The sequence below is a fragment of the Eptatretus burgeri genome, chromosome 5, assembly GCF_056783735.1.
Source record: "Eptatretus burgeri isolate ZD-2024b chromosome 5, Ebu_testis_v1, whole genome shotgun sequence".
NCBI classification, from domain to species: domain Eukaryota; kingdom Metazoa; phylum Chordata; class Myxini; order Myxiniformes; family Myxinidae; genus Eptatretus; species Eptatretus burgeri.
Genome location: NC_140965.1, coordinates 82,379,520 through 82,396,371, shown reverse-complemented (window position 1 = coordinate 82,396,371; position 16,852 = coordinate 82,379,520). Strand labels below are relative to the sequence as shown.

Below are 16,852 nucleotides of genomic sequence, written 5' to 3'. Positions count from 1 at the left end.
TTAAATCGTTGAGTTTATCATTTAAATCGTTAAATCGTTAAATCGTTAAACGCAAGGACGATCCATCATAACCCACACCCTCCCCTCACACTCACCTACGACTGCCAACATGAACAAACTACTACTAATACTAATACTAATACTGATACTGTTACTGCTGACATGGACATCGACTCAAAAAGGACTCGAAAACACTGTTGGGTTCCCCTTTTATGAACACCATTTTTATATACCAATTCCCAAAACCGCTGGGAACACGTCTTTATATGGCAGTTGTAAGCTAGAAACACGTTAATTTTTTTTTTTTTTTGTCGACCGGAAGACGTCATTGGAATACGTCTACATACGTCGATGTGTGTTGGGACTACGTAAAGAATTGGTTCAAAGCACGTCAAACATAAGTTAGAAATAAGTTTCGCGTAAAAAAGACATTACCGCGACGTGTTTCGACTTATGAGTAGCTTATAAGTAGCCTTTGTGGACGTGTGTAAGCGTCCACATATCGTGTGTAAAACTTATCCCCATCGCATGCGGAACGTGTGTCATACGCCGAGTACGTCGTAAAATTTTGAACATGTTTAAAATTTCTTGACGTACTCTACTTACTACGACGTATGATAGCGTACTTTAGCGTTGTACTCACGTATACCAAACTTACTCATACCATATTTGACGTGCCCCAACGTTTTAGACACATTTTTCTTAGGTCGGCATACGCTGGCAAGATCGCCAAGGTGTGACCGCGATGTTGACACTTCCATTTCTACGGCAGTTATGATTCGAATCGTTGTGCGTCAGCCTTTTAATAGGCTACGTCACGACATCGTCGGCGATGCGTGCAACGCGCTATGCCTAAGTTAGACTATCGTTGGGCATCGGTTGTGTAGGCCGACAACAGGTTCAGCATTCGTTGGTATAAGTTATCTATAACACAACGAAACGTTCTGTGTCCGTTACAAATGCGTTATACATAAGACCAAGTCGCTAACAATACGTCCGAATCTTTAAAAAAAAACATCAAAAGTTCAACGGAAGCCAGCGTTTTAGATACATTTTAATACGTTGCCATCGCTGGCTAAAACGTCAAGGTGTGACCGGGCCTTTAATTGAGCCATTTAACTTGAAGCTGGCATCGCTCCAAACAATTTTGGATGGAAATGCTGCATCTTCTTCGCATTTGCCCAGGTACCACTCACAAAATTCAGCTCTCCGGTCAGGATCGTCTTCATTTAGAGCATGGATTAATGTTGGAATGTAACTTTTCCAATTAATTCACTTCAAAATGCGATGGGCGCTTGATTTTAGGATTCCTCTCTCATGAGCCATTTGTCGTACACATTTCCGTGGGGATCGGTGGAGGGTTTCCAGCAATTGATTTTCCTTTGCGGGGGTGGTTGATGGCCGTGGTCTTCCTGAACGCTCCTTATGGACGTCATGCACAGTTCCATCTGTTTCAAACTTATCTCGGATGCGAGCAATGGTGCGTCGCGTTGGTGGATCTTTGTGAAAATGTCTTCTAAATTGTCTTTGCACTTCCATGATGTTTTCGTACTTCCAGCAGCACTTTATGATAAATTTTCTTTCTTCCAAACATAGTCGTACTTCTGCCATTATTATGGTCAATTTGATCTGAAAATAAATGAAAAATTCAATGAGTTATGAGGAGCCAAAATGTGAGTACATTTTTTTGGGGACACCCTGTATATATACAAGGTGGCCTGAAAGTCACTTTACCCTTCCCAGTGAAGCATTGTTCTTGAACTCTTTTAATTATACAGGTTTTATTGTACAGTACTTACAATAATTAATTTGTCATTGTATTTGTATGGGCTCTATCATTCTTCGAGTCAGTGTTTCCGCATACCATAGCGGGCGAGGGGGCGAGGGCAGAGGGGAAGGGACAGAGGGAAGTGCGATAAATTTATCAGGGGTAAAGTAACTTTCGGGCTACCCTGTGTATGTATGTATGTATATATATATATATATATATATATATATATATATATATATATATATATATATATATATATATATATATATATATATATATATAAAAAACCCAAAACAAAAGAAAAACGAACGTTTTTTTTTTCACCATTTTTGGGGGCCAAAAACACCCCCAAGCACTCACTGATGAACCTCTGAAAGTTTGACGAAGATCCATTCAGCCATCTCTGAGAAAAATGGTGACACATAGACAGACAAGCGGCTCTTTTGGAGTATAGATTTGTAAAAGTCGGTGCATGCCAAATGCAACAGGTGTCTTCGCCAAGCACATTGAGATCCGAAATGGCTCAAGTCGTCCAATTGGTGGACTGTGCATTTTAGGAGCATGTTTGGAGCATTTGGTGAGCAGCAAAGTACAGTCACATTTTCATTTTCCCACCATTGAAGGAACATTTTCACGGTGGAAAAATTAATGAAACGTACACGTATCTCTCTCTATCTCTATCTCTCTCACAGTTTATTAACCACAAGGTAAAAATCTAGCTTTTTCAAGTTGTATAGTCTGTACTATAAAAGGAGCCGTGTGTGTGTCCATCCATTTTAGTTCCACCCATTGGTTGGACGGTTCACCCGACTCCATCCACAATTTCGAGACTACGTCTGCCATCTTCGGAGCTGCCATATTCACAATCGTCATGCCCTCTCCACAAGTTTTCCCTTCAGTGTAAAACGACCAAAGCGGGAGTAAAAAGGATTTTGAGCAGACAGGTGTCACGGGCCTTGTGAAGTTAGAGCTCAGCGATCGAGGAAGCAGCCTGTTGTTTATACACCGCCCAAATAACTATGTGGCATTCTCCAAAGCAGAGCTTTTACTGTGGAGGTTACGCAGGTCCTCACTATTATATCTCGACAGAGGGTTGCCAATATCATTTCCAACTATTCCAACTATGCAGGGGGTCCTCGTTTTCCGTCCGAGATACGTTCCAGCAAAAGTTGGACTTATAACAAAACGACGGATAGTGCAGAATGTTTCCCCATCCTCTTACTATAATTCACCGTCTGTCTGTTCCCAGGTACCACAAAAACACCTGAACCGATCACAACCATTTTTTGGGTGTGTAATCCTGGGACCCCTTGGAGTAAAAGAGGCATAAATATAACAACATGACCCCCTTGATGGCTCTCGTAGGGAGTGGGTGCTTCTACTAAGAATTAATGTAAATAGGGGGGATGTTCCAACACTTAGTTTATGTCCTTTACATCCCCACTCAACAAGCTTAGCAATCAAAAAATACGTATGAAACACACAAAACATCAGAAAAAAATACAATAAATTCAACAAATAAAAAACCTAAACACCTTTTTATCTTACTTACCATAACTTTTAACGATCTTATAAGCTAGAAGCACCCGCTCCCTATGAGAGCCGTCAAGGGGGTCGTGTTATTACATTTACTCAAAGCACCCGCTCCCTACGGGAGCCATCAAGGAGGTCATGTTGTTATATTTATGCCTATTTTACTCCAAGGGGTCCCAGGATTACACACACAAAATATGGTTGCGATCGGTTCAGCCATTTTTGCGGTACCTGGGAACAGACATATGGACAGACGGTGAATTATAGTAAGATGATAATTTAGCGGTCTTACACCTTGAAAATCTCTAATCGTCTCCATCAAGCAGCCCGCATCATTCCTTCAACCTATAAATTATCCTTCCCACTGGGCCACATGGTTTTCCCCATGGACCCAGGCTCTAGCCTTTGTGTCAGTACACACACTCGTGCTGCGACCCCCTGCGATGTCCACATGGGACTTCAGGAAGAGCTCCTGCGGTCACACCCACTTTGGCAGTTACGCCCACTTCAGTCTTGCCTGCAGCACGGGCTGCATTACTCGAACCGCACATCTTACCCGCCGCAAGTCACGCCGTGCTATCTGCACGGCCCTCGTCGGTGTTCTTCAAAATTGTTCGAACAGTCGGTGGTGGCAAGCCAAGATAGCGAGTGTTATTGGCTGGTTGTTCACCATTCTTATTTCGTTTCACTAGATCTGATTTGACATCAAATCACACTACTGCGTTGCTCTTCCATGCAGATTCACCCTTTTCATTAACACTTTGTTTACCACTCAATGTTCAACGATTACCATGGTGTACAAAGATAATAATACGTGGCGGCGTTAAGTCCAACAATGCACAGTGCAAGACAGATTCTGAGAGGGAGAGGACAAAGTGCATTGTGGGATGGAATGCTGAGAAGCTAGTACACAAAGCATTGTGGGGTGAGACGCCTGATAACTGGTCTTCCGTCCAATGGATGTGAGTGCGGGGAATTGTCGGTCGTTTTGGATGCATGTTAACTTATGGATGGATATGCAAAACAATGTATAGCGGGGATCCCCTGCGCTATAAAAGGTGCCCTGTGTGCATGAATCCACCCCCGTGTGTCATGCTTTATTTTTTTTTAAAGATTCCTGCAGTTGGAGAATAATAAAAATGGTTCCAGGTGAGAAAGGGTATGCTGGCATTGGAGTGTGGCCGACACAATCATCCTACAGATAACGTGCTAGTTACTTTGAAATTCCAGGTAAAACAACAGGCGATGTCCTGCTAGGTTGGTGTCAGTAAATATCTAGATTTTATGGAGAACCATGCACAAGGTAAAAATATTTTATTCCTACCCCCCCCCCATCCCCCACTTCACTCCAATGCAAACAAATAAATGACATCAAAAAGTGTTTCAATGAAAATGTATGGTTGGACACCAGTGACTGTGACCTTTAGATTTGTGTGGCCCATCCAAATATGGCCAGAGTCGGTATAGAGTGCCAGCAGCTTCCCGTTAAAAGAAAAAGATGCATCCAAATAACAGTTCACAGGGACAGAAAGGCCTGGTGGGGTCTGGGTGCAGGAGAGAGGGGGTGGGGGGGGGAGAGAGGTGAGCTCATACATGAGTACACACTTTCAAATGTCAAAATCATAATGATGCAGCAAGTGAGTAAAATTTATATATTTACACATAACCTTAGAAAAATGATATCACAAAATGAGTTATGAACCAAAAAGGCCAAGAGGTGAAGATACTGGCTGACTATCCCAGAGGTTGTGGGTCCAAATCTGCTTCATCAAGATTCTAGAAACCGAGCCAGTCCAAGAAAAATTGCCATCTTATAATCTGATTTTCAGCAAAAACACAGCTGGCTCAATAATAATCTTCAGGGAGGGGTTAACCTGCCTCCTGCTCTGGTCTACATACAATGCCAGTCCACAAATTGTGGTTGACAATTCATGCCTTCAGGAAAACTTTGAATGGACACCAAATTGCTTCCTCTGAAAAGGCATTGCAACCCAGTATTCTCAGAAACAAAAGAGGAAGGGGTAGGAGGAGGAAGGTGGGTGTCCAGGGGTGTGCAGTCAAAGAAAAACGTTATCATTAAAAAAGCAAAATCGTTATATAGACTCCGTAAAAAATAGGCATGATACAAGGTCGACAAATAAATCAGTGGTGAGGACATGGAAAGCTGCACAGTGGTTGGAAAAAAGAAAATTAAAACAACCAGAACTTTTAAACATTGCAGGTTCAAAATCAAATTCAGCAAAATTACTTCAATTTGCCAATTTGTCAGGTAAGTGCTGAACCAGGTCTTCAACAACCTGTACGATGTCACCGAGTAAATACGGAAAAGGGATAAACGGTGAACCTTTGCCCACTAATTACCAAAATCCTCAACATGTTGTGCAAGTGTTTCGTTCAACAAAGGAATAAATGGAAGCTGTGGCCAGAAAATGTCTGCCATCAAATCAAAGACTGCAAAACAGCAGCAACATCAGGAATGTTTGTCTCTCTGATTGGTTGTTTATTGGATTCCTGCTAAACACAGACTCCGATGTTAGAGCGCCCACTCCAAGTCTGGGGTGCCAGCGGTTTGGTTCTGACCCTGGCCACGTCAGACCAAAAAAAATGTAAATGGTACGTGCTGCTTCTTTAGAAAATACAATGAAATAAACTATCTTCCCCTGATCACAAGCAGACCCCACAGAACTTTAAAATCGCAAATGTTAGCATTACACTTCAACACAGCTCTACCATATATTCCTTTGGTGGTTGAACTGAAATAAGAGTTACAGAAGGGTATTGATGCTCCAAAAAAACAAAAAAGGTCATATTTTGACAACTCTTCAAAATACATTTGAAGAGAGAGAGAGAGAGAAGGCCAGTGTGATAATGACAGAGATATACCACAAGTGTGACATTTCCTGGCTCAAGCAGGAAGAGGTCATGAGCAGAGGCCACGATGAGGATAGCACGGCGATCCTGATAGCTCGCTGCCCAGCAACTTGGGGGAGCGCACAGTGCTGAAAGAATAAAGAACAATGAAAGTAATGTGTCAAGTCTTCAAAAAGTAAATAAAAGGATAGGCTATAGCAAGAACGATGGCAAAATATGTTTAGAAGGACAGATAATGTGAAGGACAAAAGGCGGTTTTAAAGATATGTGTCAATGTTCCTTCTCTCAAGTGACCAGCAGTTTAAAGTGTTCGGTCCTAAGTTTGAACATGGCGAACATTGCAAGTCATCGGTGCCAATGCATCCCATACAAAGAGGTGTATAATCAAGTCCAAACTTCATGTTGCAATAGCTGCTCAAAGAAAGAATATTTTAATCAGCATTTCTTAATTTTCTCCACAAAAAAAAAATCACACATTTTGTTAAGACAATCAGGTGATAAAATAAATAAATAAATGACACTTTCAAACACTTTTTCCTCCCTTGCATCACATTCCTTTAAAGGAAGTTGCCTCAATCGTAAAGACATTCTTGATATTTTGAAAACAGCATAACAATCAGCCAGGAATCGTAGAGTTCACACTTTTTAGTCAAAAGGCAGTCGTCGAATGAAACGAAAGAGAAAACCGGCACTGTACCAGGCGGCTCGGGGTAAACCATGGCACGATGTTTACTCAAGTTGGTGGTCACCATAAAGCGAAGGGCAGAGGTCATAACAGCAAGCCCTGTATGACTTATACAGGTGAACGTCCGTGCTTCAGCCGCCTTGGTGGTCTTCACTTCCTGAGGAGCAAGCAGCATGTTACAGTCCAAAAGCACGTCTTGACAAATCCGCAGGGATAAATTACATTTCCATGATGACAAAATTCCAAGAAGAGAAAACCTCGCCCAGAACAATAAAGCAACAAAACAGATTACGGAAATTTTGCAGTCTGTAGCAGGTCGTCTCTGTGGAAGGTCATCAACAACAGCCATACAGAAAGCACCGAACAAGGCTGGCACGATTGCCTAGAGTTAACCACACACATATATGAGCTGTTCAGCCTGGGTTCAAATCCTGACCCATATATACCCTCCTCCTCATCCTGGTGTTTTACAGTCACGGTGAGGGATCAATGTGTACCCGTCCCTTGGATGGACTTTAAACTGGGTGTCCCATATGCCAGCATTAGTTGGTGGACGTTAAAGATCTCAGTGTCCTTTAGAAAGGGTAGGAAAGTAATCACCAGCACCTTGAAAAAATTACAAATCCCTGCTCTAACCCACAGGGGGGGGGGGAATGAAACAGCCGCACTGTCACACTTCTGCAAGAACTGATGCTACCTTGCAGCCACGTGCTGCATATGAACAATGACGATGATGGCAAGCACCCAAATTTAAGATTGAGGTTGCACCATCATAAGGCACAATAAATACGCACATTTCCAAGGGTGCAGGTGCCCTTGTAGGAGCCAAAGATGTCATAGGTGAGAACTTGCCCATCATCTTGAACAAAGAGCAAATCTTCTGCGAGAGACCATGCTAGGTGGATGACACGGCCACTCTTCCACTAGGTTTGGGAAAAAGGGGTTGAGTGGGGGGTTGAAGTGGGGTTGGAGTTAGTTGGACTTTTACATACTTGAGAAGCAAATTTCACTTTAATCTAGACTTGAGTCAAACTATTCTGCACCGGCCCTTTAAGCTTCAGTTTGTTAGTATTCATTATTCTTGAAAAAACAAAATTTCAAAAGAAAAAATACAAGTACATGTCACATTGCGAAAAGATGGCAAATCAACACACCAGGAAGCTGCAGATCTCATTCCCAGAAGCCGTGAAGATGGACACCTTTGGACGGACACTGGCAGACACCTTCTCATGACGAGAGATATCCTGCATAAATGCTACATGATGGTGACCATGATGTACAGATCAGACAATCATCTGATGCTCCCAAATGATGTTCAACATAGAAGCTTTATACCTCATTCAAAATAAAATAGCTTACCACAACATTAATATAATTTTCAGACCCAAGCCCTCACTCCTCTGAATTGATGTTTTTCAAAAAGTCTTCATATCTGAGATATATATATATATATATATATATATATATATATATATATATATATATATATATATATATATATATATATATATATATATATATATATATATATATATCCCAGCAAAAATAAAAACTTGACTCATTATTTGTCAAATAGTGTTTAGAAACTTTTCTTGAAAGAGTTCTTGTTGTGATTATGGTTAAAGGCATTGTCGAGGGCATTACTTCACACATTCATTCTACTGGTCTGGCCTACGTAGCACGTAACAGAGCACTGCACGCTAAAATCACGTTTCCACGTGACACAAGTCACGTGGCCTATTGATACACCTGCAATTGATCTCAAGGTAGCAGAGAAGAGTATCATCTCAGAAAAACGAGGTTTTATGGTTAATTATTCGTTAATTTGCAATGCCACGACTGTCAAACATTCAGCGTGAACGTGCCATCGGCATGGTGAATACGGGAACATCCGTCACTGACGTTGCGAGGGTTATGGGATGCAGTCGACAGACCATCCATAACCTCCAGACACGTCTCCATCAAACTGGCACCACAGCTGACCGCCCCCGTCCTGGTCGACCACGTGTTACGTCACGCGCAGAAGACCAACAGATTGTCTTACGTCATTTGCGTAATCGGTTTGTCACTGCCACATCCACTGGGAATGAATTGTTTGGAGGTCGAGTGACTGCCCAAACCATTCGAAATCGCCTGCGCTCTGCTCGTCTTCATGCACGGCGGCCATATCGTGGACCAATTCTAACCCGTTTCCATCGACGCCAACGTCTTCTTTGGGCACGACGGCACCTGCGATGGACCCAGCGAGATTGGAATAGGGTTGTGTTTAGTGACAAATCAAGGTTCACACTAACTTTTGCTGATGGAAGGGTTAGAGTGTGGAGAAGACGAGGAGAACCCAATGTCCAGTGTTGCGTACAGGAAGTGGATCGCTTTGGGGGCGGTAGCATTATGGTTTGGGGTGGTATCAACGGTCATGCTCGATCCCGACTCATTGTCATCCAGGGAAACCTTAATGCGGCAGCATACAGGGATCAGGTGCTCGTTCTAGAGCTTTTACCATTCATGGCAGCTCATGGCCCAGATCTGACTTTCCAACAGGATAACGTCAGACCTCATAAGGCCAATTTAACAACGAATTTCCTCAGGGAGGCTGGCATCAATGTCATGGAGTGGCCCTCAAGATCTCCTGACCTCAACCCCATAGAGCATGTGTGGGATGTATTAAGCAGGCGACTCCATAAAGTAAGGAACCCTCCACAGAAGTTGCAGGAGCTTGGTGCCATGTTGGTACAAATATGGCGGCGCATTCCCCAAGCTGTGTTCAGACGCATCATCCAATCCATGAGGAGAAGTTGTATCGCAGTTGTGAACGCCCATGGAGGACACACCCGATATTGACATGATTTCATTAAGTTGCGACTCACAGTTTTTGATCATGGACATTGTCGTCGCATTTCCGGTGGAACCGATTCCATGACAAACATGATCTGTATGCTATAGCATCTTTAACGACAAGAGAATTGAATACAATCATTATTTCAAACCTATTTTCCATAGTGTTCAAATTATTGACTTTGAAACGAGTGTAAAGTTTTTATTTTTGTTGAGTTTATATATTGTTACGGATCTGGAAACCATATATGCATTCAAGCATACAGATGTCCCAAAAGTCAGTTATTCCGTTAAGTACATGTGAAGACAGGTCCCTTCCTTTTGTCTAGTGGGAGAATCAAAGGTGTGTGTTGCGATGTTTTTTTAGGTAGGTTATTAAATCTTTACATCCAACAACCATCCCATCCCCCATCACGAACCACGACCCACCCGCTGTCTACTCGCACCCTGACTTGCCAAGGCAACATCTTGCAGCCCTTCCTTGCCGCTTCCACAAACGTTCCTTTTCAACATTGTAACTCTTGCTCGACGAGTGCAAACACGCATGGAGGGTGAGTGGGTTTTTCCCCCAACAAGGCCGAGACCCCGCCCAGAAGGGGCAGATCCATGGAGGCCCTGTCCAATCAAGGCGGACGGTGACGTCTGTTCCACAGAGCCCCCGCCCCGCTCGGGGAGGTTCATAAAAAGACGACACCATCCTCAGTCTTGAGGGGAGTTCTTTGGAGGAGTGAGTTGGTTGGTGTGTGTCGTGTATTCGAGCTGGAGTCTGAGTTCAGTTCACTTCAGAAGGAGTTCAGCTCTGTGTGGGGCATTCGAGGGCATTCGTCGGAGGTCTATTGGAGACAGGGCATTCGTTGCTGGAGTCTGGAGTCTGGGGCATTCGTGGAAGTTTTGCTGGGTCCTGTCCGCGACCCTGACCCCCGCCCTGGGACTCCGACTACTCCTCTCAAGTTCCTCCACGGACACGAGCCCCATGCGTGTGACTGTGGGCCGGGCTGCACAGCCATTGGCAGGTGCCGCAGCCCCATCCTCACCCCCATCCCACGGAGCACCCCCATCCCACCAACGTGCAGGTACCCCGCCGAACCGCGACCCCAGCTCGTCTTTCTCCCTGGCTGTAGGGGTCCTAATAAAACACCTGGGTTTTATTTTCGCCTGTGTGTGTGTGTGTCTGCGTGTGTGGCGCCGTCTCTTAAGTAGAACTGCATAAGTGTTTATTTCTAATCATTGTGAATTTTTACTTGTATATTCCACGATAAGTCTTGCTCTGTGTCCTTTTTATTGTAAATAAACCATTATTAGAAATGTTCCCAGTTCGTTTCCGTCCTTTCTTTCATTGGTCCAGCATGGTTCGGATCTGAGTTTTAGCCGGGTCTTTGTTCCCGTTAATCTGCTCATCCCAGCCGGCGCAGCTTTGGCAGCTCAGCTCGACTGCACCCGAACCGGAGTTGGTAGTTGGAACTCTACTGCAGTCGGTAGAGTGACCCAGTTCGAGCAAGACGTGCCGAGGGCGTGAATCACTGGTAGCCGAGACCACGTGGTTACTTAGGTAAATTGGTTCCAGACAAAAAGACGCTACACCACGCGGTCGAGATATTGGCGTTCCATGGTCGGTTCAGCGACCCACCAGCTCACGGATTTATCTGAGAGCGATGGCTTACAATTCCGAGGAGTCTGGTGGGAGACTCCATAACCTCCCCCACCTAGTGGTCGTTCTCGCCATCGGACCCCAGCCCTCAACAATATATATATATATATATATATATATATATATATATATATATATATATATATATATATATATATCATTTAAAATACAAAAGCACAGACCTTTGTAGGAACAACTGCGTTTACAACTATGTTAATAATATTTTCTTTCCCTTTTCTCATGCTATTATTTTCACATTGCTCTTCGACTCGTGGAGGAGCTTGAACAAACATCAGATGCGGGACAAAGATGCAAGTAAACAACAATGTACTTTTACTTAAATTATAAGGTCAGAAGTGGATATCAATGGAAACAAAAAAAATGTACCATCTATCTATAATTCCAGCAATCTCTGTGTGTGTGTCTGTGTGTGTGTCTGTGTGTGTGTCTGCGACCGCTGGTCCGATCTAATTGAAACTTGCCAGGTATATTGCTGGGGACCTGAGGATGTGCCTTTTCAAGGTTTGATATTAATCGGACAAGTGCTTCCCAAGTTATGGCCATTTATTTACCAAACCAATGACAAGACACGTTGTTGCGTGGGCGTGGCCGATGGGGAAGGGAAGCTCAGCCACGTTCGCCATTACAGGTTGCAACGTACGGGCTTCCGGATAGTGATGACTTCGTGTATTCTAATAATTTCTCGATTTCTTATGCGCATTTATAGATAAACACAATGGCCCAAGTTATGATCGTTTTCATATTAGACGGTGTATAAATTTCGGGAACATCAGAGTGCTGGTATGCTCCGAACCAGGAAGCAAATTTTTTCTCTCTCTTCTCTTCTCTTTTTGTTTTTCCTTGCCACGACATTGCGAAAAGGTAAAATACGTTGGCACTAATTGAATAATTGGGTATTAAAAATAAATTGCGAATAATATCGAACTTCCGGGTCACGCACGTACGGGCACGTAAGAGCGAAGAAACGGCCTGTGTGGTTTATTTATTTATTATTTTTTTTTGTTGTTGTTTTTACGGGCACGTACTCGTACTGTATTTAAAGAGCATTGGTGCTAGTGAAGCAGATTCTTGGCAGGGGTTATGTTGGGTGGTTTGCCATTGCCTTCCCTGTATTGTTTGTCTATACTCTATCCCTTTTAAACACAGTGTCAAGCAAGGAAGCAAAACGTACCATTAATAAAAACAGAAAAGGCTTTGGTATGCCTCGGCCAGAGTTTGAACACCAGACCTTCCAGTCTCAGAGGGGACGCTCCAACGCCATTATGCCAATGATGCTAGTTTGATATCAATGTACTTTTCCATAAATTACAAGGACATTAGTAGACAATAGACAAAATAACATGGTATATGGGATTTGAACCGATTGAACCAAAACAATGTGCCAGTTGTTCAGATGGGAACACCAACAGGACAATTGAAGTTACATTCTTTTGGAAACAGAAACCCAAGGAAGTTGTCCACAATATTGGAACATAAGGATTGAGAAGTGAAATCTCTAAAAGCCCAACTTGTGTCTTCATTGTCTATCACTCCTTTTATTAAAGTTTAAAGTTCGACGACATTTTGTTGAAGCAATCCTTATTCTCACCAAGTGGGCCACCGTAAGGAGCTGCAGCTATGAGATGATTGCTGATGTCAAACTTTGGGCTCCAACTCATGGCATACAATTCAGTTTTTCTGAAATACAATGACAAAACAAAATGGAGCATTTAGCATTACTGAAAATCACCAGAGTATATAGCTTACAGTAGATCTGGAAATTAATAATCTATAATAAAGTATATCTAGTCTCAAGCATCATCACACAACAATAACCTCTCCTGTCCATTTGGGAAGAGATGATGCTAACATCATGAACAACTCATTCATACAGGTAATAATTCTGAAAGGAATCTCCAACAAATTTCATCAAAAAAAATGTTGTTGGTTGTTATCTCCATTTAAGAATGCAATAATTTTAGGGTGAATATTTTGTGGATGGTGAGGAGTTTCCTTGTTTTGACATCTAGTATGTTGATTTCCTCTTGTGGCAAGATGATTATTCCACAACTCTAATGGAACAATGGTACTGAGAGTTTGTTGACGGCTTTGATTTTGTTTCTCGGGGAAAGGTATCTTTTCAGGATCAGCCTCGTTCTGCACAGGTATTCTTGGGGAATTGTTTTGCGCATTTGTTTGTGACGTATTTCGTAGCCCTCTTCCACTCCGAGATACTTGCATGATGCTTCATTTTCAAGTTGCTGTGTTTCGGTCGATTTTTATGTTATCCGTTTTTGGTGCTCTACCTTGTACGAATGTGCACTCGGTGCACTTATCGAGGCCAAATTCCATTTAAATATAGTTGGAGCACCGTTTCACCAATGTCATTTGTTCGATCAATTTTTCGTAGTTAGGTGCGAAGTTTTTTAAATCGTCCATGTACAGTAGATGTGTCACCTTTCCTGTTGGATGTTAGGGTGTATCCATGTCCTTACTCATTTATGTGGTTGCTCAGTGGGTCCCTGGAAGATCCTGCCACGTACCTTCACTCTTGATATTTTGATCTTTCCTTCAGAGGACTGTAACATTGATGTGGTGTTCCAGAGTTCCATTGCTTTCTCAATAAGTTTGGTAACTTGGGGGTTGATCTTATACACCTGAATGCATTTCATCATTCATGAATGTAGGACACAATGAAATGCTTTTTTTAATTTTCCAGGCTATGGACAATTTGGTTCTTCTCATTTTTTGAGCAAGGTCTTGTTACCCCCGCCACCAATGGTGATCGGGGCTTGTGTTTTCACCCCTGTCTGTCATTCATTTATCCATTTGTGAAAAGGATATCTCAAAAACATTTTTGACTGATTCGGACTTAACTTGGTAGGCAGGTTGGGTGTGTGGCAAGGAAGAATATTGTTACGGTTGTGGAGGTAGATGGAGGAATTTCATAGCGAAGTTAAGATAGTATTGAGTTTCTTAGTCCGTGGACATGTAGGAGACATCTCGATGTAAGTTAAGTCAGGAAACTGTGAGCTTAAGTGTTACTTGTCACCACACGGGGGGTGGTGCTGTGTTAATTAGATGGGGGAATAAAACCAATTTCCCCCAGTATGCAATTGCCCCCTGTGACCTTCTCCTACATTTTTGTATTTACAAGGCCACAATGAAAGAATTATGTTTTTACAAGGACAACAACCATAATAACATGCCGCATGTCCAAGCAAGTGAGAAGCCCCACCTTCCTGACTTCATGCCAACAAACCATGCCCAGAGGTAGATGAATAAGTGGCAGAATGTCAGAAGCAAAGAGGAAGAGCAGTTGGTTTTGTTGGGTTGAGTTTGGTGTGAGGGACACGGTCGAGAGACGATGGAGCTAGGAGATGGCGTGTAAGATTAGGGCATAACAGCTGGCTTTCCTTCGACGCGTGAAGAAGATGGCATGATTCTCGTATTCGTGCTGAGGCGAACTAGCTCGCGTGGTGGAACAAGACGCTGGCCTTTGACTCTTGTTTGGGTCGTGAGAGACCGACCTCAAAGCCTCGAGTATGTCACCGAAGGGAGCGGCGCCATTCAGCAGAGAGCAGCGACGTCGGCAAGCGCAATCGACGAGGAAGCCGCATAGCGGTTGATGAGCCCTAATGTTGAATACTGCCTCATGAATTACCTCGCGTACGTTTCCCACCCAGAGAGCAGCTTGGTGCCATTTTGGGCGCATCTTCCCACGCAGAACAAAGTGGCTCGATCGCAAGGTTCAATAAAGACCATCTCTGGATAAAGCTAAGTGCCAGAATAAAGGGAGGATTTTCTTTTATTTCGTTTTCCCCTTGTCTGTTTTAAAGTCTGTGTGTCAAGGCACCTCAACTTTAGGCTTTAATTTCTCTCACCGTCTATCATTACATTTTGACTTATGACCCTTGTAAATATTTCTTCTATTTTCATTAAATCCCCGTGTTTATTTTAAGTTGCTGGTGTCCGTGTATTTGTCATGGGTTCGAGTATAAACCCCTTGTGCGGTGAATCCATCTGTTTCATCATGTATGTCCGTCCGTGCCGCAACTCCCCTCCTGCACGTGCCATAATAGTGTGAGAGCCCAGTTACGTTTAATTAAAGAATTGAGCACGAAAGGTTTCAAGGTGTCTTTTGATGGCCCATGGCATGAAAAACTAAATAAACCGTTTCTTGAGTTCGGCCACCATGGCCTTCAAAGGTTTTAGGTCCCTGAAAAAGGCCCCTTTTATACTTTTAATCAAACTATCGAGCACGAGAAAAACGAAAATTGAAATCATCGATTTATTGAACTGAAATCATGAAATGACAACTCAAGAATGAAAATACGCAGGCTTGGCTGAACAAGAAGGCCCCAAAAAGGGTGCCCAGTTTGTTTTAATAAAACTTTTAAGCACGAACTCCAAAGTGGTCTTAGAATACTCCTATAATGTCCAAATCATCAAAAACACCACTCAAGAAAAAAAATTACCTTGGCCTGTCGAGAGAAGAAGGGCCCAAATTGGAGGAGGTGCTGAAAAAGGGCCCAAATCTGACACTTGAAAAGAACGCGCATGGGCTCAATGACTGAATCGGGTATGTACTGCAATCTTAAAATGACAACTCAAATAAAATACACAGGCTTGGTTCAACAAGAAGAGCCCAAAAAGGGCACCCAATTGGAAAAAAAGAAAACGAAACTAACCTAAACGTTTTCAGAACAGCAGTTTGGTATTTTTTGTGGTATTTCCAAAGTTCTCATTCCTGAGAGTAGACTTAGTTTCTCTTTTAGCTCCAACTGTGCATCACAGCACTGAGAATATATTCGTAGTGCTGTGTAGCGCTGTGTAAGTCTCGTGAAGGGGAGGAATCGGATTCGATTTTCGTACTAGTAGTGCTGTGTTTGGACACTCGAACATGGATTCAGAACAACAAATGGATCCCAGTTATTTGGAGTTCAATTATGACGACCACAATGATCAGCCAGAATCTTCATCACAGAGTGACGACAGGAATGCACAACATCTTCCAGACAGTGAACTGCCGTTTACAGACCCGGTGGCAGAAATGAGCTCAGTGGAAACAGAAGGGGAAAAAAGACAACGAAGGATCCATTGTAGTTACTCCGCAATCAGGTAAGCCGGTATACCACACCATTCCGAAGAACAGATAAATTTAATTCCAGTCTGATTGTTTTGTTTTTAAGTTCATGTTCATATTTCAGACAAGCCCAATGGATATGCACCTTTGTAGCGATAGTTTCACGACTTCCTGCCTTAGGATTTAGTGTCCCACATATGTCTTCCAGCAGGAGCATCTGAGGAGACCCCGCCGACACGCTGCATTATTCCTGTGTGTCCTGCAGGATTCCTGCGGTAATATCCTAGAATTGACGCCCGACAAATTGAAGGTGATAAGAAGTTCAGCCAATTCCAGACGCTTGCTGAAAAACTTCAGTTTATCCAAATATCGTAGCATGGTCGAACGTTTACCATAATTCCCATTAGATACCGACGAGTATCA

General features: G+C 42.9%; 1 protein-coding gene across 2 annotated transcripts in view; it reads right to left on the bottom strand.

Annotated features, from left to right (window-relative positions):
• Window positions 1–16,852, bottom strand: part of VPS16 (VPS16 core subunit of CORVET and HOPS complexes) — a 78,056-nt gene that overhangs the window by 45,649 nt on the left and 15,555 nt on the right. For both annotated transcript variants that reach the window (XM_085882663.1, XM_085882662.1), the window contains exons 2-7: window positions 12,953–13,041; window positions 8,015–8,115; window positions 7,655–7,783; window positions 6,873–7,017; window positions 6,188–6,303; window positions 4,726–4,848 (exon numbers count right to left, since the gene is read on the bottom strand). In XM_085882663.1, the coding sequence (XP_085738789.1) occupies window positions 4,726–4,848; window positions 6,188–6,303; window positions 6,873–7,017; window positions 7,655–7,783; window positions 8,015–8,115; window positions 12,953–13,041 (703 nt within the window). The remainder of the gene's footprint in view (window positions 1–4,725; window positions 4,849–6,187; window positions 6,304–6,872; window positions 7,018–7,654; window positions 7,784–8,014; window positions 8,116–12,952; window positions 13,042–16,852) is intronic.